Raw genomic sequence first — 24,351 nt, 5'->3', positions numbered from 1 at the left:
ATATGTATCATTTAAAATAAGTATTAAACTTTCAGTGACTTACTGGGATCTGCTCTAAACTATTATTTATTGTTTCTGTACCATCAGTTAAAAACCCTGTCTGAAACATTTCTTTTTATCTTTCAAGATCATTAACAATGTGCCAGCAGACAGCTTGATTCGAACAGAACGGCCACCCAACAAAGAGATTCTGCGATATTTCATTCGTCATAATGCACTTCGCGCTGGAACAGGCGAGAATGCCCCCTGGGTAGTTGAAGATGAGTTGGTGAAGAAGTATTCCCTTCCCAGCAAGTTCAGTGACTTCTTGCTTGACCCACATAAAGTGAGAAATAAGGCAAGATCTGTCTGAGTTGTGTGATGATGAAAAATAGGAGTCATTTTCACATGGATATTTATTCTTGGGCCATTGAAAATAAGGCAATATCAGAGTGAAATTTGCCTCCTCCTGTCCTTTTTCAAAAGAGTCTGCCACTGTTTGTCATTAGGCGCTGAAATAATGATTTTGAAATATATATTCATCATCTTATCCTGGGATGCTTAACCTTGTTGATGAACACATTTGGAATTTAAAGAATATGTTATGCCAGAATTGGTTAGGATGCGGGGTTGGGCACTTTGTCTAATGACTCCTATACAGATACAGGCAGTCCTCAACAATCACAATTGGGGCTGGAATTTCCATTGCTAAGCAGTGCAATCATTAAATGAATTTATGACCTTTTTACTGAGATTGTTAAGGAATCTGGCCTCCCTCATTCACTTTGTTTGTTGGAAGCCCGCTGGAAAAGTTGCAAATAGTGATCACGTGACTCTAGAATAGTGCAGCTGTTGTTGCCAAACGCCTGAATTTTTATCACAGGATACTGTGATACTTATAAGTGTAGGACTGCTTGCAAGTGACTTTTCATCACTGTTGTAACTTTGAACAGTCACTAAATGAATGGTCGTAAGTTGATGACTACCTGTATACCCAACAATGAAACATAGTTAATTTGTTCAAGAAACCTTAAATTCAACATAGAGGTGGAAATCAAAGTTTCAGTTATTTTGTTGAGCTTATATTTTGAAAATTCACATCTCTCTGACATTAATTTTAATCTCAAACCATTACTAAATATCCCAGTTTCCTGCAGCACAAATCAAAGCGGGGAAAAGTAAAAGTAAAGGAACAGCAAGCACCATTCACATTTCTTCCTATCCATTACCTTTAGCTCACAGATATTCCTTCCATCCTTGACTTCATGTTGAGTGTTAGGATATGTTTCAGAATAAAATATGTAGTAGGTAACAGTTAACCATTTTTCTTTTTAAGAATATGAAGTCTTGATGTGTTCTGGGAATTAAAACTATTGCTGGTACCTGATATAATATTTTGAAATATGTATATTTCCCACATAATTTTGAAGTAAAAGTTTTAAGGCATGAAGGTAGGGAGACTTGAGTACATTATGTCTAATGAGCTCCATGTTTGAGGTTCTTGTGTTGCCATATTCTTGCAGGGGAGAAATCAAGCTCATAATTCAGAAATCTCAATTTTCCCCTTTCTATAGAAAGGCCCTCTTAATGATGTTCTGATTCAACAGCAAACTGTCTGAATTTTGTAGCATCCCACAAGTCTTGAGCTACTGCCTGGATGTCTTGCTACAGAATGGACCATTGTTTTTTAGTGTTAAAAATAAGTGGGAGGTCCAACTCCTTCAGCAAGATAGAATGGTCCTTCCATTCATTCTAAGGCTCAGATTGTAGAAATTTCTGAAAATGTCATTTAGCAATTCGTATTTAATTTTTTGTAAGAATAGACTAGGATGTACCAAAGTTTCAAAGGACTTTTGATAAAACATTTCAAAGGGCCTTCCATCTGAAACAATTGGAGAACTAGTAGATTTCTTTGCTATTGAATGTTTATAGAGAAGGTATATGGTGTAGTCAGTTAAGAGCTCTCTGTTTATTTTGTATTTTTGGCTTATGCACATTTGGGGTAGATTCTCCCTAGTGCAAGCAAAATCCACATTCAATTTTAAATGCAGATAATTTACATTTTGCATTGCTTTGATTCCAGTATTTGACTCTCAATCCTTCAACAAAAAGGAAGAGCACTTCATCACCTGATAGGAAACCTAAGAAGCCCAAATCAGATGGTTCTTCCACAGCACAGGGACTGAATCCTTCACTTTGGTGTAGTGTGCATTTAAATAAAACAATTGTGGGCTGTCCGCTGAAAATTAAGAACTTCAAAACCCCAAAATTGTCTACAGAGGATCTGGAGGAGATGATGAATATTATGGCACCTGGAAAACTTGGTACTTTCAATAAGAAGAGGCTTGGGAAATCATTGGATCCAAAACAGAAAAATAAAAAGGTGTTGAATGGGCAGAAATCTGGAAAATCTAGATCTCCCAAAAAAGATTCGAAGATGAAAATGAAACAGATGACACTTCTAGACATGACTAAAGGTACTTCTAAAGTCCCAAAAACACCAAGAAGTTCAGCTGGAAGTCCCAGGTCTTCCAATAAACCTCCAAAACATCTTCCACCTGCTGCACTTCACCTCATTGCTTATTATAGAGAGAACAAAGACCGAGAGGACAAGAAGAGTGCCCTTTCCTGCATAATTTCAAAAACTGCTCGGTTGCTATCCAGTGAGGATCGTGCTCGTCTTCCTGAGGAGCTGCGAGGCATAGTGCAAAAGCGTTATGAACTACTAGAGCACCGGAAAAACTGGGCTTCCATGACAGAGGATCAGCGCAAAGAATACATGAAGAAGAAACGTGAGAAGCTGAAGGAGAAGCTGAAGGAGAAAGCCAAAGAGCGTCGGGAAAAAGAAATGATGGAGAGGCTAGAGAAGCAGAAGCGATATGAGGACCAGGATATCAAAAGCAACAACATGCCTACTTTTAAGCTGGTGGATACTCCGGAAGGACTCCCTAATACCCTCTTTGGGGATGTGGCTATGGTTGTGGAGTTTCTGAGTTGTTACTCAGGGCTACTGCTTCCAGATGCTCAGTATCCCATCACTGCTGTTTCTCTTATGGAAGCTCTTTGTGCTGAAAAAGGGGGTTTTCTCTATTTGAACAGAATTTTGGTCATTCTTCTCCAGACTTTGCTGCAAGACGAGATTGCAGAAGACTACTTGGAGCTGGGGATGAAACTGTCTGAGATTCCCCTCACTTTGCACTCTGTTTCTGAATTAGTTCGCCTTTGTCTGCGCAAGTCAGATATACAGGAGGAAAGCGAGGCTTCGGACAATGCAGAAGAGAACAAAGACTTGGCAGCTTTTGAAGACAATGAAGTACAGGATGAATTCTTGGAGAAATTGGAGGTAACGGAGTTTTTTGAGCTGACCCCTGAGGAGAAACTGCAAATCCTCACAGCTCTTTGCCATCGGATTTTGATGACCTATTCAGTGCAGGATCACGTGGAAGCAAAGCAGCAGATGTCAGCTGAATTGTGGAAGGAACGGCTGGCAATGCTGAAAGAGGAGAATGATAAGAAGAGGGCAGAAAAGCAAAAACGGAAAGAGATGGTGGCCAAGAACAAAGAGAATGGCAAAGAGGAAAATGGTTTGGGGAAGGGCGAAAAGAAGAAAGGGGAACCAGAGAAAACAGTCAAATCAGAGCAACGTATGGATATAGAAGCAGAAGACATGATCAGCACAGTTAAAAGCAGGAGGCTTATGGCAATTCAGGCCAAGAAAGAGAAAGAGCAGCAGGAAATGGAAATGCGAGGTAATTAAAAGAGTAGCTTTTTTGTTGTGGTGGGAGGATTTAAAGTTTCCATTGGGCTGCTAACATCCATAACTGCCAGGCAAAGGACTCTAATCTCCAACCTACTGTAGAGAAAGGATGTTTGCTGACAAATAAACACATCTGCTGCTTTTGTCTTTGTGCATACCTGTGCTAAATTTGATAGAGGAACAGGAAGATTTGAAATATTTATTCAGATATTCATCTGAGTCCATAAAAGCTATCTGGGCCAGGAATAACTTATAGTTAACAATTAGTTTGGGTATCGATGTTACAGGGGGCTATCAATCCATTTTAATTCAGAAGGGTAGTCTGCCATCTCTCAGAAAATATTGAAGGAATGGAATATTGCGTAGTCTGATGCTATCTTTTGCCAATTTCTTTAGCAGTTACTAAGCTCAAATCCTGAGCAGATTGGAACTGCTAGTTAGATGGGAGACTATCTGGAAATCCCTAGATAGACTAGCCTGTGAAAACTCAAGGCACTGGCATGTCTATATTTTTGCCAAGAACTTCTATGTAATCACTGGGAATCAATAGCAATTTGAGGGAGCCTTTGGGATTTTTTTTCCTTCAGTATAAATATAAATAACAGTATAAATATAACATGGGACATGGTGGCTCAGTGGCTAAGACGCTGAGCTTGTCAATCGTAAGGTCGGCAGTTCAGCGGTTCGAATTCCTAGTATTGCATAGCAGGGTGAGCTCCCATTACTTGTCCCAGCTCCTGCCAACCTAGCCGTTTGAAAGTACATAAAAAATGGAAGTAGAAAAAATAGGGAGCACCTTTGGTGGGAAGGTAACAACATTCCGTACACCTTTGGCATTTAATCATGCCAGCCATATGACCATGGAGACGTCTTCGGACAGCGCTGGCTCTTCGGCTTTGAAACGGAGATGAGCACTGCCCCCTAGAGTCAGGAACGACTAGCACATGTGCAAAGGGAACCTTTACCTTTACCTATAAATATAACAGCTACTCATCTGGGCCAAATTTGCACTTGCAGTTGCATTGCTTGGTATCTCAGTGGATACCTGGCAAATAAATGTATAAATGAATTCCTAGGAAAAATTGTATAGCATGTTTCTAATATCAGAATGAGAAATTCTGTATTTGCCTTGCTTACAGGTCGTCCTTAGCTTACAGTGGCAATTGGAACCAGAATTGGTCATAAAGCATGATGTCACATGACTGCACTGACGTACGACAGCAATTCTGGCACTCCCCAGTTACCATTGTTAAGTGAGGACCTCATTTGACCCCAACTTCTGACTTCCTTCTGGCTTCCCATTGACTTTGCTTATGAGAAGCCAGTAGGGAATGTCAGAAATGATAATCAGGCAGGGACACTGCAGTGGTCGGAACTAAGTATTCAGTTTAAGAAAAAATTAAACGAGTTTAATGCTGTGGGGAATTAATATAGTTTTTTCTGCTGCTCTGGTAGTAAAACTTGAAAAAGAAGCAGAGGAGGAAAGAGTTCGCAAGCATAAAGCTGCAGCGGAAAAAGCCTTTCAAGATGGCATTGCCAAAGCAAAGCTGGTCATGCGCAGGACACCGATAGGCACAGACCGTAATCACAACAGGTAGGAATATCTTTGTGGATGATGAGGACTGTGGGAAAATTCCCTATATCAGGGCTTAATTGAAGATGCCAGGAACTGGTTTTAGACAAGTCCTTCCTCTAAGTGTTGATTACTGGTCTCGTATCGCTTTTATTAACACTAGATGAAGGACCTGATTTGCTCAGATGTAATCACAATTATAGGGCACAGATAGCTGCATCTTAATAATACACAGAGCTTGCCTGCTCAGATATCTCCACCATACTGTATCATTCTCTGTAACTGTGTTTCTTTCCTTACTGTTCAGGAAGTCTATGGAAATCTTATCCTCTCCCAACTATCAAGGCAACATTTTGTTACTTCCTAATTACTTCATTTCCCTGTGGCCCAATTTCCCTCATGCTTCTACTTTTACTCACATTTCCTGCTTATTTGATCCTGAGTCACTTTACTGCAAGCTCTTTTGTTTTATTCACATGCATTTCAGCTGCATTTCACCTGTCTTATTACTTACTGCTACACATGAATATAGCAGACCTATACCCCCCCTTCCTCAAAGAGTTCAAAGTAGCACTTGTACCACCATTTTTTCCTTCAATATAACAATAGTACTTAGATTTATATACCACTTCATAGTGCTTTACAGCCCTCTCTAAGCGGTTTACAGAGTCAGTCTATTGCCCCCTATATGGGCATATATGGCATTCAATATGGGCCCTATAGCATACATTGAAGTGAAAGCAGAGTTTCTATGGTTGAAGCTGGGCTTGATTTTTGTCCCATTTCCCTCTTTCCCCTGGATTAGCTCAGTATCTTAGCTGCTGCGCCATATTGGCTTTCTAGGAAGTTTGAAGTACTATTTTTCTTCATTAAGAGTGTTAGGTAGTTAAACTTTGCTTTCCACTTTGAGCAGCCAGGAATGTTTACTGGCATAGCAGTTGGACCGGTTTCTGAGGGTTGGATGTAGAAAACTGCTTTGCTCCCTCACATCTAATATGATCTCTTTATTTTAGGTATTGGCTCTTCTCCGATGAAGTTCCTGGCTTATTCATAGAGAAGGGGTGGGTGCATGATGGTATAGATTATAGTTTTACACCTCCAAATGAGGAGGAGGAAGAAGAGGAGGAGGAGGAGGAGGAGGAAGAAGAAGAGGAGGAGGAAGATTACCAGCAAGGTAAGCTTGTTTACTTCACATCTTGTATAGGGGAAACAAGTGAAATGTCTGAAGTGTTGTGAATATCAAATATGAAATCCTTTTATTAGACTGGTGATGCTAGCCCAGATTTGTCTGTCTTTTGGGTTAGTCAATTTTGGTGGGACCATGTTCGTATCACTAGAAATTAAACCTTTTCATTCAGCTACATAGATACTATATATTGTATTTACGTTACAAATATTAAGTATTTATATTTAATATTCAACAACTCCTATATTCTTTAAAATAATCACTCATTAAATGTTTTTCTCTAGATAATGCTTTTCATTAGGATCTTTTCGTTCAGTCAGTTTATCTTTACGGTAGAATTTATATGGAAAAGAGTGCTATAATCCAGGGAATTCAGATAAAATGCTGAAGTAAATCATGTTGCAGTCTGTTATCTCCTACCCAAAAAAGCAAGCCAGATTGCCCTGTAGACATCACAGTACAGTATCTTGTGAAATGCAGGTATACTGTCTCTGATAAATAAGACTCCCAATTTTGCACCATTTCTGTCTGACCTTTTACTTAGCATTATGCATTTTCTTAAGGAAAATACTAATTTACGTGTTTTCCACACAAGTGCATGAACACACCTCCAGTATTTTTACTTTCCATGAATTACCTGTTCAGTCACTGGTATAATGATGCGGGTTTTCTGGATAAAATTGCAGCAATTGGAATTTGATTTACATTTAGTAAACAAACTGAAGAAGCATATCATTTAAATTTTACACACTTTATAGATAGCTAAAATATATTTTTCAACTGGCCAGAAGTAGTAAAATTGGAAAAAATTAATGGAGCACGTAGTGTAATTTTTAATGTTTTAATTCTTATAAATGAAGTTAATTGTTAAGATAGTATTAAATGTAGCTTGCTTCCTATAAATCCAATTAAAGAAACATACAATGTTAAAAAGTGCATTAACACAATAAAGCTGTGCATATAAACATCTATGCTTTCCCTGGACGGTTACAAAATAGCTTAATGAGGTGTAGTAAGGCTTTGCTTTAATGTATGTTAAAGTAGCGGTGGAAACTGCAAAAAAAAACTTTTGTTACTTATGTTTATAATGTTTACAGACACACAGGAAAACTTGGTGGAAGGCAGTGTTTTGAACACCCCACAAGGAATCCTGCATATTCCAGAAATACCTGTTGAGACGTCAGTACCGAAACAGGGACAGAACCTGTGGTGAGATGGATTTTTCCCCATACCTATCAACAAAAAAATTGGGTGGGGAATAATATTTGATGTATTTCTATTCTCATACCATCTATTCACGATTGAAATTTGGGTATTTAGACTTTTGGAGGAGTATTCAGAATGTTCTGGATGGCTATACACATGTTTACATGATTTCCTTTGGGAATAATGGATCATTATGCAGAATAGAAAACAGTAAAAATTAATAATCTAAAGGAATTAAGCAAGAAAAAAGAATAACATCACTCACTGTATTTCCCCGTACTGTTTTGTCCTAAACCATCCTGGAACTCCATACATCCATCTATATAGTGTATTTTCTGAATGGGTATTTTTTGCCAGAAACTGGCAAAAAAAGCATAAATTATGATCGCAGAGCACTGCAACTAGTTGTAAAGTCATGGTCGCATTACCTGGGGATCTATGGCACAACATTTTATAATGGACAGAAATGGTTTACAGGCTGTATGTAGAGCAATCATTCTGGGCCTGTTGTAATTTCGAATGGTTGTTAATTGATCGGTTGTAAGTCAAGAACTACTTGTAGTTTCATTGGTCATTACCATTTAATTGTTTTAGAAACTGATATATTTTGAAAACAGTTTATCATGCATTGAATTTGTAATAGATGGAAGCATAACAAAGATTCAAACTAGAATTAAAGAGAAGTTTCCGGTCAGTGAGAACAATTAATCAGTGAAAAGGCTCTCCTCCAGAAGTTGTGGGTGCTCCATTACTGGAGGTTTTTAAAATGAGATTGGACAGCCATTTGTCCAGAATGGTATGGGGTCTACTGCTTGAGCAGGGGGTTAGACTAGAAAACCTCCAATGTCCCGTCCAACTCTTTTTACCCTATATTCTGATTGGTGAGTGTTGTGTCATAGAATTGAAATCTAAAAACCTTTAATTAGAATGTTTGGTTTAAACAACTGTTGATTCAGAATTCTGACAAAATGTAGACCACAAGACCTTTCTTTTGAAGGGTGTCAGAGATCTATTCCTGCTTGCAGAATGTTTTGTTGTCTGATTCTTTGAAGTCTTCATTTTTCCAGAGCTATGTATTTGTTTACCAGTAGAGGGCAGAAATAGTATAATTTGTCCAATGAAATAGGTGCCCAAATGCTGAGTTATGTGACTCTTAATTTTACTTCCAAAGGTCATTCAAATGCTGCATATCTAAAATAGTACAGGTAGCCTTCGATTTAAGATCATAATTGGGACTGGAATTTTGTTTACTAAATGATGCAGTTATAAAGTGAGATGTCGCAAGACTGCATCACTTAGTGACTGAAACCCAGGCAATTCCTGTTGCTGTCATTAAGTAAATTTTATGGCTAGCAATGCAGCACAAAAGGAAAGTTTGGTGCACTTTGGCCCCTAAGTTGTTTTGGGAATTTATTTGGTGGGGTTTTTGTGTGTGAGAAGCCATCCCCATATGACCCAGTAACCAGGCCTAATCAGCTTTGTCAGGTATGGGAGCAAGAAGTTAGCTCGGGCAGTAGGGGTCAAAAGGGCATAGATGGAGAGATAGGTGAGTGGGGGAGTTGTAGTACTTCTGTGATCATAAGTGCAAGCAGTCTGCCAAGTGCTAGGATTTTGATCCCATGACCATGGGGGCATGGGTATAACATGCGTTGTCAGTCCCTTCATTTAAAATTGTCATAACTTCAGTCACTGAATGAATGGTTATAAATCAAAGATTACCTGTAATCCAACACAGCAAAATTCATTGCAGTATTTTGTAAGACTTTAGTATTATAAAATTTACATGGGTGTAAGCCATCATATCCTTAAAACAGATGCAGAATTTTTTTGATAATACAGAAAACGTCGTAAGTGCCTAAATAAACAGTTGGTCTAAAATAGTGAGATAGATTAGTAATGTTTCTGGCACAGTTGAAACATTTGTAATTCCAGGTCTTTTATTGTATTGCTGTCAGAGTGTTGAACAAGTTATCCTGTCTTCCAGGTTTCTCTGTGACAGTCTGAAAGAGCTGGATGAACTGCTAGCCTGCTTGCATTCCCATGGGATAAGAGAGAGCCAGTTGAAAGATCGGTTACAGAACAGGTGAGGCTTCCTCTTCACTTGCTGCAAAACTATATGGCACTTGTATACACCTACTGAAAATAAAATGGATTTCTGAAATTGTTCGATGATTTTTGCCTTTATCTGTTAATGAAATTCTATGGCTTTGTCACTTCAATGCCAGCAGCCTACATAATGTCAGTTTGGAAGAAGAAATGGTTTACTGGAAAGCTGATTGTTATTGTTTTGGGCTAATGTTTGCTTATGGGCAAAAGATTTGAGGTGTTTCATAATGATGCTTCGAGTATAGATTAAGTTTTTCCAGAACTTTTTTAACAGCTATGGCTGTACAAAAAAGGATTAGCTTCTGCTTTCCAAAAGACATTTCATACTTTTTAGCAAGCTTGAATAAACAATTTAACTGAAGCGCTAGTATAAAATAACCTTTTGCAGGGCTGCAAAAACATTTAGAATTCCTAAGCGTCAGCATTTGATTTCTAGACCAAGCAGTACTTTGGTTACTCCATGCTTGCAGTATGGATCAGCTATAAATTTTCAGTTTATAGCATTATGCAGAACTTACAACCTACATCTCTTACTTGTTTCCACTCTGGCTCATGAAGATGGAAGTTATAGTTATCTTCTCCTCTCAGGTATCAAGATATCCTGCATTCCATTCATTTGGCTCGGAAACAGAACCCAGGTCTGAAGTTGTGTGATGGCAGCCAGGAATTGCTCAACTTCTTGCGCAGTGATCTTATTGAAGTTGCCACGCGGTTGCAGAAAGGAGGCCTGGGATACATCAGTGAGGGAGAATTTGAAGCCAGGGTGAGCAGTAGTACTGATGTAGACACATGGGAATATTTGAACAGAGTGTCCAATTCTAAAGTATAGGGAATGCCATATTAATTCCAGATCTTGTATTCTGAACATCCCTTAAAATGTGCCTCTTTGTTCTGAAGCTCTTCTGGAGTGTTTTAGTTTAAATACAGGTAGTTCTCACCTTACAACTATTCGTTTAGCAACCGTTCAAGGAAGTAGAAGATTGAAATAGCACTTGAAATAGATAATATACCCATGTTCTATGGAAAGTTGACATGTTATTTGCAACAGCAAAGTTGGGTTTAAAATCGATAAAACACTGTAGTAGAGTAGTATCTAAAGTAGGCTGAGTGCCATTTAAGAGTTTTAAAGTGCTGTTTTTTATTCAACATGTTTTACTATTAGAGCTTTGCCTAGAATACTGTAGCCCTATTTGCTTATGTGGTTGTTTTCTCATCTGACAAATGGAAGCAGAAATATATGGATAAGAAATGGAAACTCCTGCACATGCTACAAACAAATGATAGCAATGTTTTTCTACTTAGGTCTGTTCATTGGAGAGCCTAAAAGATTTTGGCGAGTGTGTGATTGCTCTGCAGGCCAGCGTCATCAAGAAGTTCCTGCAAGGCTTCATGGCTCCCAAACAGAAGAGAAGAAAACATCAAGGGGAGGATGCTGTTGCCAAGGCTGAGGAAGTTGATGAAGAGAAGAGAGTAGCAGAAGAAGCCAAGGTCCTTTATTATTGTAGATATAAGCTAAACATCTCTGGACTGAAAAGGCAACAGAAGCCTGAACAGATTGCATGAACTTGTTGCTGCATGTGTAGCTGTTTGAGCTTGAGTTATTGGTGTTACTTCATGGCAGGGCCTAAGAGAGGCTGCATCTTCTCCTCTCCGACTTAAAAAAAAAAAACCCAAAAAACTCAAATGGAAAGCAGAAGCTGCTGTTCTTTGAGTCCGCTACAAAAACATTCAAAGCCTATAATTTATGAAAGGCTGTCATTCTTGTCTAAGATCAGTGTTTCCGAGTAGACATGAGTACCATCTAACATCATGAGATGATCATTCTTTGTGGTCATTTTCATTATATTTTTAAAGGAGAGACTTCCTTAAGAAATGGACACCATTTTCAACATATGAAAAGTACAATCTTTGTTTCAAATTTACAAACTCTTGTCTGCCTTTCAAAATGACTCCTGATTATTTTTATTCTAGAAGTCTCCATTGAGAACAGCTGCTTCTTTTTGGCTGTTGTTTGCTACTGTATAGTTGTCCGGCTTGTATGTTGTCATCTGTTTCTCCTCTTCCCTTACTTGGCCAGTGTTGTGACTGATGTTTACATGACCAAATACATTGTCTTGCTGCCAAGAGAATGGAGGCTATACTATAGATTAGAAAGAATCAAGGCAGCCAGGCCTGAGGGACAAAATGTTACCAACTTAACTGCCCTTTTCATTGTAGTTCCATGGCTGCAAATGTTTTTTGTCCTTTAACGTCTGATGCATATGGTAGATTAAGGTAAAGGTAAAGGTTCTCCTCATACATATGTGCTAGTCATTCCCGACTCTAGGGAGCGGTGCTCATCTCCATTTCAAAGCCGAAGAGCCAGCAATGTCCAAAGACGTCTCTGTGGTCATGTGGCCAGCATGACTAAACGCTAAAGGTGCACGGAATGCTGTTACCTTCCCACCAAAGGTGGTCCCTATTTTTCTCCTTGCATTTTTTACGTGCTTTCGAACTGCTAGGTTGGCAGAAGCTGGGACACATAACGGGAGCTCACCCCATTACGCGGCACTACGGATTCGAACTGCTGATCTTTCGATCAACAAGCTCAGCATCTTAGCCACTGAGCCACCGCATCCCTTAGGATAGATTACAGGACACTATAAATTGCTTTTCTGGGCTAGTGAATTTGCACTATGCCATTAAGTGGTCCCTTACCTTACTTTTGAATTTGTTTGCCTTTTGGCTATTCACCCAAGTCTTGATATCCTTGTTCCTCTCTCCTCTAAGGCCTAACATACTGAAACCTTCAGATTGATACTGTGATCCTAGGGGGATACCACTGACCCTTACTTTATAGGAAAGTCATCCTGAGTGCATTGATTCTTTTTCCAGTTCGGGGAAGCAAAAGCTGCCAAGAACTTCAAGTTTTCTTTGGCCCAGTATGACAGCACCAAATCTCTAGGAGTGGGTCTTTGGAAAGCTAATGTGTCTGAGAAGCAAGCATTCTGGGGGGAAAAAGACTATAATCCTGGCTACTTCTCGATCCAGGTCTATCCCAATGAGCAATGAGGAGGGAATTCTAGACTGGTGTGAAATTTTGTTTTCTTAGCCCTCCGGTTTACTCGGCATTTCCTTGGATTCAGTGGGAGGGGAATGTGCAACTCTGCAGAAATAGATGGTTTTATTTGGCTCCTGAACTGCTATTAACAGCAGAGCTCAGCCGTTTCTTCTGACATTCAGTTCCCTTTACTAGGAGATTATTAATTCAGGTGCCCTAAGATTTGCCCATGTTATCTTTTCTATTTAATGCAGTAACAGGTTTATATCTATAGAGAGGGATGCATATCCTCTAAGTAGCCATTAATTGGAAGTTTATTTGAATTTGCTCGTTTCCATGTTCTTTGCTTGTGATAGAACTGCAAAGCAATTAGCACCTGAGCATAGTTATTCAAAAGATCCTTGTGTTTGAGCATCTTTATTTGACGCTGGTGGCCACTGGTGCTGCTTGTCCACCATGTTTTACCTCCGTTGTTATAGTGCTGTTATATATGTTGTCATATACAATGTGTTGTCCGAGGTCTTCGCTAGAGGGCAGCCTAGCAAGTCCTTGCCTCCCCAGCTGTCCCTAGAGTTAACAGCTAAAGTTCTACTGTTTGTTTCTCTTTGATGGGCAAGAATTTAGTTCAGATTTCAAAGTCAAGAATGCAGCTGGTTTCAAGCTATGAGTTGAAGCTCCATGAGTTATGTGCTTCTGAGGCTGTGGGGAAGAAGAATTTTTAGTAGTGCCTAAAAGATAGCTGCTGTGAATTCTAGGGAATGATCACAAAATGCCTTCCAATTGCTGGGAGTTTGGCCCTAAGGTCCTTGTTCTACTCTTAGGTTGCTTCAGCTGTGGAGAAATGGAAAGTGGCAATCCGTGAGGCACAAACCTTCTCACGTATGCACGTGCTGCTTGGTATGTTGGATGCCTGCATCAAGTGGGACATGTCTGCAGAAAATGCCAGATGCAAAGTGTGTCGCAAGAAAGGTGGGTATTCCAGACTTTGAATCAACTGCTAGAGTTCTAATATTGTCAAAGCCTTGAAAGGAAAATATCCTCTGAAAACATAAAGCAATTGCCCTCCAAGTCCCCCAGAACAAGATATAGGTACCCACTGTTCTATTTTTTTCAGGTTTTCATTATGTTTTTGTCCCTCAAGGAGCTTAAATGTACAGTATACATTGGGATAGGAAGCTTTTTTGACTACTTGATCCAACATTCTATTTGGAGTTTTGAAAACATTGTGTGATTGTGCAATACACAATGGCTCCTATAGTGAGTAAACTAGTGAGTTTCTACCTACAATCACCTGGCTCCCCAGGATACCTTTTAACTCTCAGCTTTTTTCTTTTTTTAGTAGATGGGCAGATTTCCCAAGAATTGAACTACAGCCATCCACCGAGGACAATCCTGTCAAAGGCTGTTCTCCAACGTACTTGCTTGTTTATTTCTCTTCTTTGTTCTTTGAATTACCAAATTGTTTTTGCCCTGTTCCCTCAGGTGAGGATGACAAACTCATCCTGTGTGATGAATGCAACAAAGCTTTCCACCTGTTTTGCCTGAGACCAGCCCTCTATGACATCCCAGAAGGAGAATGGCAATGCCCTGCTTGCCAGCCCTCAGTGGCCAGGCGGAGCTCTCGGGGCAGGTAAGACCTCTTTGGTTTGCAGGTGCCTTTCACAGAAAGGCACTTCATTTGAACATATTTGCCCATATCCTCTTACTCTATATTAGGTTCACTGAACTGGGTGTAGCAGGATTTGTATGCCATTCCTAGCTATTTTGGACATGGCATTATAGCTTTTGTTTTTAAAATAAACAGGCATTGCAAAATATATATATATATATATATATATACTCTGTCAGTTGAGTGCATTTGTTATTTTGGCTGCTGCTTAGGCCAGCCCGTCTTTACTAGATATAACATGGAATGCAAACATGAAGCCTGCTGGGGACAGAGACTATGGTACAGTCCTGTGGAATGGCTGTGTGGGGAAAGCAGGATTTTAACTATCAAATCTTTCCTCTAGAAACTATGCTGAAGATTCAGTTGAAGAGGAGAGTGAAACTAATGAAGATGAATCTGAGGAAGATGATGATGATGGGGAGGAAGAAGAGGAAGAAGGCTATGAGGTTGCTGGATTAAAATGTACGTTATACTGAAATGAAAGGGCAAGAGGGATTGGACAGGTTCCTATCTTGTTAGTTTAATACAGAGGCTCTTTCCTGTTTCCCACACTCTAAACTGCAGTCAATGCATGTCTTATTAGCAGTCCTGAGCTAGGAAGGTGCTGCTGATAGTTTCTGGATCAGTTTTCTGATTTGTGATAGTTCCACGTTGCTTGAAAAGTAACCAAAAATAGGTATCACTTCCAGGGAGGAGAATGAGAAGTGAACAGTGGGCACTTTGTCTTTTAAGGCAGTGTGTAATTGCAGTAAATCTACCACAACTTCAGACATTAAATTGCAGAGCCTTCTTAACTTAAAGAACCTAAAACTAGAATAGTTTAAAAAGGAAGGTTCAAATTTCTGGGAATCGTGTAATTAGCATTTTGTTATTGCCAAACTTTGAAAACTGTAATTGGATTGTTGCAGAGTGTCCTTGATCAAATGGACTTATTCTGTGGATCCAGAATCATTCCAGTTTTTTTCTGAGATAGAGATATAGATAAATCAAGCGCAAGGTAATTTTCAGGTCAGTGGCACACAAAATCCGAATCCTGTGACAACATGCAGGCCTTATAAGAGATTCAGAAATGCCACCACTGTGAAGTTCATAACACTATATTATGGCATTGCAGTAATTATCTAGGCAGGCCAATGTCTTTGTAACATTCCTTATTGGCATGGAACTCTGAAAGTCAACAAGAAAATTTTTCATATCAAAATTTAGCCCTTACTATGTATGCCAGAACTATGCCTCACGCAAAAATAAAACTGTCTACTGCCTCCAGATACCTGTGAAAAAAGCTTAAGTCTTAATACTGATCAGTCTGAAGTACTTGTACTCTGGGGTTCAGTCCTTACTGCTTCCTGTAACAGTTTCATAGGTAGGTCATAATTATTTCCTCGTTAGGAAATGAAGCCCAGGAGAAAGAGACCCAAAGAAACAGACCCTATTGATGTCTGAGGGACAGAGTGGCCCCTACTCTGGTCGGACCTGGTTCCCATTCAGAGCTGTCAGCATGTGAGCTTCTGCTTATAATTGCTGTCTAGATTTTTGTGGAGCCCTTTCCAATCTTGAAAGAATGCTCATCTATTACAAGTATTTATGTCTGCTTTTGAAGTTTGTTCAGGCTCCTTCCTGCTGGCCTGGCCAGGCCCAGGTGAGTGCCACTGTCACTAAAAATAAAGCCTGCACCACAGCCACAGCTTTATGAGGCATTTAATTGGGAAAGGTCATGATGGAGAAATCTTTCATTTTGGCAGAGTCCTGTTTAATCCTTGGTACAGCGTTGATCCAAAGTATTCTCATAGAGAATGTTGGACTGCCAGATATTTAGCACATGTTGCACTCTTAACATAAGGGGACGCAACCCTTAAACAGATGGTGTCCGTAACAGAAATAACTGCTGTATTGGACAGTGATGAATGAAAATTGTACCCTATTAAGTGTCTTTTCTGCTGTGGATTGAAAACTTGCTGTGAAGGTTGATTCTCCTTCATTACTGGGGGGAAAAAAACCAGCATCCGCCACTTGACATAAAATAGTCAGTAAGAGTATTTACTGCAATGAAGTTCTATTGTTCAAACTGTCTCCTTGTCAGCTGGCAGGAGAAATCCAATACTCGGTGCATGCTGCTGAGGGGGCTTAGCAGCTGCCTTAACCCACTGTGTGGGCCACTTATGAATGCTTGGAATGATACTTAGCTCAGCCAATCACTCTTTTCTGGTGAACATATGATCAGCAGAGAAATGAAAGCAAAGAGTCTCTGGGGCATCATGCAAACCTGCTCTTGACTTCTAGCATTGAGGTCTGATCACAGGAGCCAGCTGAATTAGAGAGCTTTTGCATTGTCAACAGCGTGCCCTTTTGAGTCGAGTCAGGATGAGCAGGAGTGGAAAAAGGGGGAGGGAAGCAGAGGGATAGCCCAACAGTTGAATGCTTTAGACCATGTAATCATTTTAATTGAATTGTGTATAAAAACATCCTTGATATCTCAAGTTTGTTTTGGGATCAAGAATGAAGAAACTTAAATTGATTGCATGTGTTTCTATCTTGGGAGAATGAGAGAGAAAAAGGACCAGTGTTTAAATAAGTTTTATAACGGGTTGGGTTTTTTACTGGTCATTTGTTTCCTATTAATTAGCAACACTTATTCCTGGTAATAAGAATATCTGGAAATAGCAGGCAGTGCCTTAGGAGTAGCTTGGACTCTTTCCTGGGCACAACGACTGGTTGTATCCCATTACCTTTCTGCCACTCCTCCAGTATTAAATCATTCCACCCTTTCTCTGATTTACAGTAAGACCCAGGAAAGCAGCCAAAGGGAAGCAAGGTGGCATAGCGGCAGATCCTCCAAAGCGGGGCAGGCACCAAGGCAAGAAGCGAACACTCCATGCCACTCGAGCGTCCCGACAGCAGGCTGCACCTGTCACTGAAACTGACATTGATGAGCTGGTAAGAGCTACGAATCTCTAGATAACATTTTTAGTAGTTAAAAGCAGAACAGGTATTCATCCTGCCTTCCTTTACCTAAGAAGCTCTTCCCTATGTACGGTGTTAAGCATCTTACCTGATGTATGTCTCTCCCCCTCCCCCCCAGGATTACCTGCTTTTTCCCGCTCCTTCCTTACTTGATTAGTGTTTAAAAGCTTTTAAATAGCTATGAGTCTCTAGGAAGTGCTGAGGCATGGAAGCTCATTGATATGCTGGCAATGCAAAACACATCACTTCCAAGGCAGCTCTTAAGGACATTTGTTGCCTGTGCAGACTGCCTGCCAAAAATTAATTCAGCTATCTTACATTTCACTTGACATTTAAAAGAAGAAAATGTTGGGCCTTCATTTGAGAATTATTCTCTTCCCTACCCGTCTCCTGAAGTCTTGGATGGCTGAAACTGCAGCAATAGAACTTAGCCCCACAAAAATGGAGGAGTTACCAGCTTCCACTTAGGAGATGCTATGCTGTACAGAGTGGTTTGTGGTATGGGTCATATTTGCCTCCTTTTTTTTTTTTTTTTTTTTTGTATTAGAAAAGCAAGTTTATAAATTCTTGCCCAGATACAGTTTAGCATAAATCCTGTCTCTTGCTTCTTCTCTCTTGAGCATATTTCCCCTGCCATGATGCCAAGGAGGTAATTTTTCTCCCATCAGTTGTGCCACTTAAGAGGAAGCCTTCTGTGCCAGGAGGGCAAGGAGCTTGCCAGGGCCCTTGCTTTTGTCCTTCCTATACTGGTATCTGGTGTCAGGAACATTGCTATCCCAGTTCTTCAGGCTGTTTCCCTGTTGCGCTGCATGCTATGCACTACAAGTGAGCCTTGGCTCCCACCCACCAGTGTCTTGTTTGCTGGTGCCCTTCCTTGACTACCTGAAAGCCCTTTGAAGAAGCTTGCTGCCCCGAAGAATCACTGGGCTGCCTCAGAGGTATCTTGCTGGTTTTCTGATTAGGGTTCCAAACCTGAAACTCTAGCTAGGATGGAGGCATTCTTTGGCTGGCCCATCAAAGCTGCAGCAGCTGCCTGGTTTGTTTCATGCTTATTGCTGGTAGGATAGCAAGTCTTGAAAGTCTTTGTAGAATGGTTTCTGCACTGTTTGCGGCATTGGCGTTCTCCCCCCCCCACCCCCACCCCCGCGCTTTTTAATAAAAAGCTTTGCCAAGCTTCCCATAGACAGACTGCTCTCCCCAGCTAGGAGCTCCTGGGCAGATTGCCAGTAATATGTTCTTGTCACCAGACACATTTTGTTTCATTGGGGTTCTGCCATACATCGTGAAGAGATCAATTCTTGTATGGTTTGAATCTGCTGTTCTGTTTTTCCTTTCTGACTGTCTTTGTAACACAGGTGCTTCAGACAAAGAAGATGTCTCGCAGGCAGACCCTGGAACTGCAAAAATGCGAGGAAATCCTAAATAAACTTGTCAAGTACCGGTTTAGCTGGCCTTTCAGGTGAGGCTTCAGGAAGAAATGGCAGGTTCCCATGCCTACCCGTGTATGCACAAACAGGGATAAGGTGCATCAGAGAGCCTCTTCTCTCCCTTCCCCCCGCCCTCCGGTTTGTGGTCTGTGTCTTCTGCCTATTTTGTGCTAGTGGGCAGTTGAAAGAAACACGGATCATTCTTAACAGCCTCCCTCCAACTTGAGAAAGTGAATCCTGTGTTTTTCACACTTTAAAATGTGTACACTTTAATTCCTAAAATACCCAAACCAGCAGCCACATATCTTAAAATTACCAATGTAAAACACACTGCTCTGAATCATAGCATCCCAACTTGGTACTTGATTTAGAATAATCATTTGTGTGGGTACTCTGGCAGACAGGAAGGACCTCTTTGCATCCATGCAATTTGAGTGGTAATAATGGGTTAAAGAAAGTGCTTTATCACATAGTTAACACCACATATAGTAATATAAGGGCCTATGCCAAACAGATAACTCCTTTTTCAGAGGTGGAGTACTCTCTTTTAACCACACTAGGTAGACACTATGGCTTACCTCCTATTCTTTAACTCTCTAGAGTTTGGGATTATATTTTGGCTGGATGGTAATAGCTTTTTCTGAGTACGTAGTGTGTTAAACGTCAGTGTGATAAGATGGGGATGTGTGGATAGTATGCCAGTGTCAGAAGCAAAGAAGGAACTAAAAACAGAAGCCTAGCACTTGGTTATTGTAGATGATGCCCTAACTGACATTTGGCATTATTTTGTCAGGGAGCCAGTAACCACAGAAGAGGCAGAAGATTATTTTGAAGTGATCAGCAGCCCCATGGACTTCCAGACAATGCAGAGCAAGTGCTCCTGTGGCAGCTACCGGTCTGTGCAGGATTTTCTTTCTGATATGAAGCAGGTCTTTGCCAATGCCGAGCAATACAACCAGAACGGCAGCCATGTCCTTACATGCCTGGAGAAGACGGAACAATGTTTGATAGACATGTTACACAAACATCTGCCTGGGCACACATACATGCGCCGGAAACGCAAGCGATCCTTGGTCCAGCCTGGTCAGGAATTCGGGGAGGCCGATGGGGACAGCGATGAGTACACGAGGGGGCGCAGGAGGAGGAAATGAAGGGCCCCGGATGGGACACTCTCGGAGCAGGTCTCAGCAGGATCCGCTGCCCTGATGGAGTTCAGAGGTGGAAGCTGCTCAGCTTCACACTGTCCTCCCCCACCCCATTCCTCTCACCAGCTTTCCCGTGGGCTTGTTCTAATTGCTGTCAGCAACTAATCAACCAGTTGTCAACAGAAAAGTTGGATTTCTGATTCCTCAACTGTGCACATAGTTTGTGCAAATTAAGGAGACTCGAGGGACGTGGAGATGAGTGGATGGAACCACTTCCAGCTGGGGATGGTGCGGGTTTTATCTGAAGGAGAGCTGCCATCTTCCTCCTCTCAATTTGTCCTAAGGCAAGTGGGAGAAATGAGCTGCCAGTGCCACGTGTGTATTTATAACCTCCTACCCACAAGCCCTCTCCATCTCCCCCCTGAGGAAGCCACCTTTTAGAACGGGCAAGCACTTACCTTTCTTAGGCAGTCACCTTTCACCAGCATCTTTATGCAGGCCAGCTTTTGGGGTGCTTATCATTCTCCAGCCTCTTGATGTGGGCAGCAGGGAGAGTTGTTTCCTCCTCGCAGCACTTCCTGGCGCCAGGTGCGCAAGAACAAACAGAGTGTCATAAAACCCAGAGTTTGGGGAAAGGACACTGGTTCTAACTTTATAAATCTTTTTTCTAGTTAAGGAAAGATTCTCCTGTCCAGCAGTGATCTTGTATAAAAACAAAACACCATGTAAGATAAAGTCGCCTTGACTTTGATGTGCATTGTACAGTTTATATGAGGATGTGTTTGCTTTATATTCCTCCCCTCTATAACTCACTCGTTTTTTTCTTAGAGAAAGTAGTTGGAGCTGACCCAGGAAATCCGTCAGGATTGTACACTCTGTAGACTTGTTCTTGTCTCCTTTTATAGTCATATCGCCTCTAACCTGTCTCATCTCCGCCTTCCATTGCTGGGTTCCAGATCAGGCCGAAAGAGAGTCTGACCTTGCACACTAATGGCCCAGCCAGAGACAGGGGTGCGTGGAAGGGGTCCCTTGGAAGCCTGGGCTACCTCATGAAGATTTTGTTCAGTTGAGGATTTCTGTTCGGCTTTCTGTCATTTCAAGACATACGTCGTTGTTGTTTTTTTTTGTTTTTTAGCTTTGTATTGGAAGCCGTAGGGCTGTGAGAAGATGGGAGTTTTCATTCTTTGAAATGAATCCTATCTCTCCAGCTTCTCTTTGCTGGAGCGAGGAGTATGTGATACCTAATAATCATAGCCTGGCATTATATCCTTATCTTTTGGATTAACGCTTTTGAATTATTCCTACCACAAGAGCATCATCAGGTCTCCCAAGGCCCCTTTTTGCTGCCAACATCGATCAATTCGATCCACCCCTCCTTTTCCCTCTCCCATCTATTACTTTGTTATTTTCCCAACTTCTACACAATGGGACATTTTTGGACTAATTTTTTTTTTAAAAAAGTTGTTTGGGGGAGGGGGATCTGCTAAGGGCTGTACTTGTAATAAATTGGAAATACAAAAAACAAATTTGTTTTTCTGCCTGCTTGAAGGTTCAGATCCTTCTCATATACTTGCTAGCCTGAAGACTTCAAAGTTGAGGGTCTTATTTTATAACTTTTTTTTTTACTTATTGTACATTTCTGGATAGGAGAATTCTAAAGCTGGCAAAGCTGAAGCTTCCAATATTCAGGTAAATGCATTTTAGTTATTTGGACACCTAATCTGAAATCCTAGAGGAACGTTGTCCATGGGGTCACGATGGGTCAGACACAACTTCACGACTAACAACAATTTTGGGATGTCATTGCCAACGTATATGTTAGATGAGAGAGGTTCTCTTAAACCAATAGTGGGCCATAGTAGCTCTATAGAGCTCGCTGCACTAGAAAAATAACCTTTAGTTTATATGTAACTGCCATTATATGTATGTACATTATAGCACTCCATGTAGCAAAACCCCAATTCTAAGGTGAGATGGCTGGGATACTGCATCTCCTTATCTCAGATGAACCATCAGCAATAAAGCAATAGATACATTAATTCCACAAGCATCAGCTTCAAACACATTATTAGCCTGCAGTGTTGGGCTGAACTCTCTGAGGATGAAGCAGACTGTTGAGCCTGGGGAAGAATTGACAGCATTTTGACTCCTAATGGTACAAAATTAGAACACCTGTGTAAAGAGAAGTATTCTTTGAGATTTATTTTGACTCGGATTTTGCTGAGCCTTCAGGTTCTTTTAGCCTCCACTTGGCTGCACCTACCCTTTGGGCCAACTTAAACAGGATTAGATATATTTATAAGTCTTATGATTACCTTTGCTTTGGGTGCTCTGAATTTAGAGGCCTTGTTTCTGCAGAAGCAAAACAGCCATCAGTTCATATTTCATCCAAGAGGTCCAGCAGGGGGCAGCATAACCAAGGGTTCTTCCTGCCACTTGATGCCTTATGTAAATATCTCCCCCATTTATATTAACATTCCCCTTTTATTCTACTGTGTTGATATATTGGATATCTATCGTGTGATTTCTTTCCCTGACTCAGATGCAGGACGGTCTATATGTACTTATTTAGAAATAAGCCGCCTTCTGGTGTTCATTATATTTTTTGACCCCCAGGCAAGAGGTGTAATTATTGTCATTATTATTGTCATTTACCTATATACACAATGGCATACAGTAAAATGTAATTCTGATGCCCCGCTCTTGAAAGAAGAAATGAAGGAAATGTGACTCAGGATATGCTCAGGGCAGTTTTATCAGATACCAAATTATTTGCAAGCAGCCGCTAAGATCATTCCTGGAAATGTAGTGTTTTCCCCATTAAAAGAGTTTAATTTTCTGATTCTCTGTCTCAAGAGACTGACAGCTATCAAAATGAATTCCTGTGCCTTCTGATCTTGACTCAGCCCAGAAGGTAAATGCAGGATTGTTTTAATGTGCCACAAGTGGAAAGCAATCTTCAGAGTTTGGATGAATCCAAAGATTATCATATAGAAATGCAGACAAAGCATACCATAAATGTAAGGGGTGCCTGTGACTGCATGCTCTGAAATGGCCCTTCTTGCTTCCTTTGGCAGGTGTTGATCTTTGTCCTTGAGTTTGAATGGCTTTGATCTCTACAGCCAGGCTGTCTATTCACTGCCCTAGAATAGGTGGCTGAGAACCCCTCATGCCACAGAATACAGTTCCTTTGTTGCAGCCGATTTGCTCTGTTCATGCTGGTTTCTACATCCTGAGCAACAGAATTTTAGCCTTTGAATGCTGGGTTAAATTACTAGTTGTTCCCCTGCAAAGGCAGGCCTAGGCAGACATGGTAGAAATAAATGAGAAGGCGATCTATGTTCATTTATCAGCTCAGGTCTCCAAAGCTTTACTAAAATTGCCAGATTAAAGCAAAAAAAGGTGGGGTCATGGCAAACCCTGCAGAGGGCTGAGCTAGTGCAAAATATTTGGTTGGAGGCTAGACAGCATATGTAGAAACATGGAAGGATTTCTGGATGAAATAGCCTCAAAAAGTGGCCATGCAGTTTAGTGTAAACAGACAAATTATACATGTGGCTTTAAAAATCCATTTTTTTAATATAAGTGAGTTTTGGGGCTCGCAGCAGTTGGACAGAAATAAACCTTCAAGTTGGGGTCGATAGTTGAAAGAAAATACCCACCCTACGTGTGTCTTGAATATAAAACTCAAAATTCCAGGCTTGAAGTCATTACAACAGGAATTAAAAATAAAGCTATTGATATAAGATCCTAATACATCTATGGAAATGCTGAGAATATTGAATATAATTCTAGTCCTCTTCCCTAAATTGGATATTGTGGAGCTGGGGGAAAAAATTTTTTTAAAGGAAATCAAGATCATATGTTAAAGGAAATATTGTGGGAACTGCGGCTATTAGGGGCTATTTTAGAGGTATATAAACTTATGGAAATAGCAATTAGTTATTTTCTAACTAAAGTATATTAAAAGAGTGATTCATTAAAAGAAATGCGGGGTGACGCACTCAATAAGGTTGTGGCCATCAAAATATGGTCACTGTTCAAAATAATTTTAAAAGGGAATTCAGCAATTTGGGGGATAGGGGGAAGGCTGTAGGTAACCGTTAATCATATCTATATGTAATGTGAATTATGGGAACCATCCTTTAAATCGGGGGTCTCCAATCTTGGAAACTTTACGACTTGTGGACTTCAACTCCCAGAATTCCTCAGCCAACAAAACTGGAGACCCCTGCCTTAAATCACTAGCTGCTGGAGAAAAGGAGTGGTATCGTCCTGCCAATGCATATGAGAGTTTCTTTT

General features: G+C 40.6%; 1 protein-coding gene across 1 annotated transcript in view; it reads left to right on the top strand.

Annotated features, from left to right (window-relative positions):
* The window catches only part of BAZ1B (bromodomain adjacent to zinc finger domain 1B), a 32,453-nt gene extending 10,878 nt beyond the window's left edge, over positions 1–21,575 (top strand). Inside the window, exons 6-19 of the mRNA XM_034421056.3 lie at positions 128–325; positions 2,063–3,728; positions 5,192–5,330; positions 6,323–6,483; positions 7,593–7,704; positions 9,686–9,784; positions 10,396–10,570; positions 11,110–11,295; positions 13,669–13,816; positions 14,330–14,477; positions 14,860–14,978; positions 17,296–17,450; positions 18,833–18,936; positions 19,698–21,575. Coding sequence (XP_034276947.1) covers positions 128–325; positions 2,063–3,728; positions 5,192–5,330; positions 6,323–6,483; positions 7,593–7,704; positions 9,686–9,784; positions 10,396–10,570; positions 11,110–11,295; positions 13,669–13,816; positions 14,330–14,477; positions 14,860–14,978; positions 17,296–17,450; positions 18,833–18,936; positions 19,698–20,055 — 3,768 coding nt within the window. The 3' untranslated portion in view covers positions 20,056–21,575. The remainder of the gene's footprint in view (positions 1–127; positions 326–2,062; positions 3,729–5,191; positions 5,331–6,322; positions 6,484–7,592; positions 7,705–9,685; positions 9,785–10,395; positions 10,571–11,109; positions 11,296–13,668; positions 13,817–14,329; positions 14,478–14,859; positions 14,979–17,295; positions 17,451–18,832; positions 18,937–19,697) is intronic.
* Positions 21,576–24,351: the final 2,776 nt, after the last annotated feature.

Source organism: Pantherophis guttatus, chromosome 1 (genome assembly GCF_059756535.1).
Source record: "Pantherophis guttatus breed Tessera chromosome 1, ASM5975653v1, whole genome shotgun sequence".
NCBI lineage: Eukaryota > Metazoa > Chordata > Lepidosauria > Squamata > Colubridae > Pantherophis > Pantherophis guttatus.
This window is presented reverse-complemented; position numbering and strand designations above follow the sequence as displayed.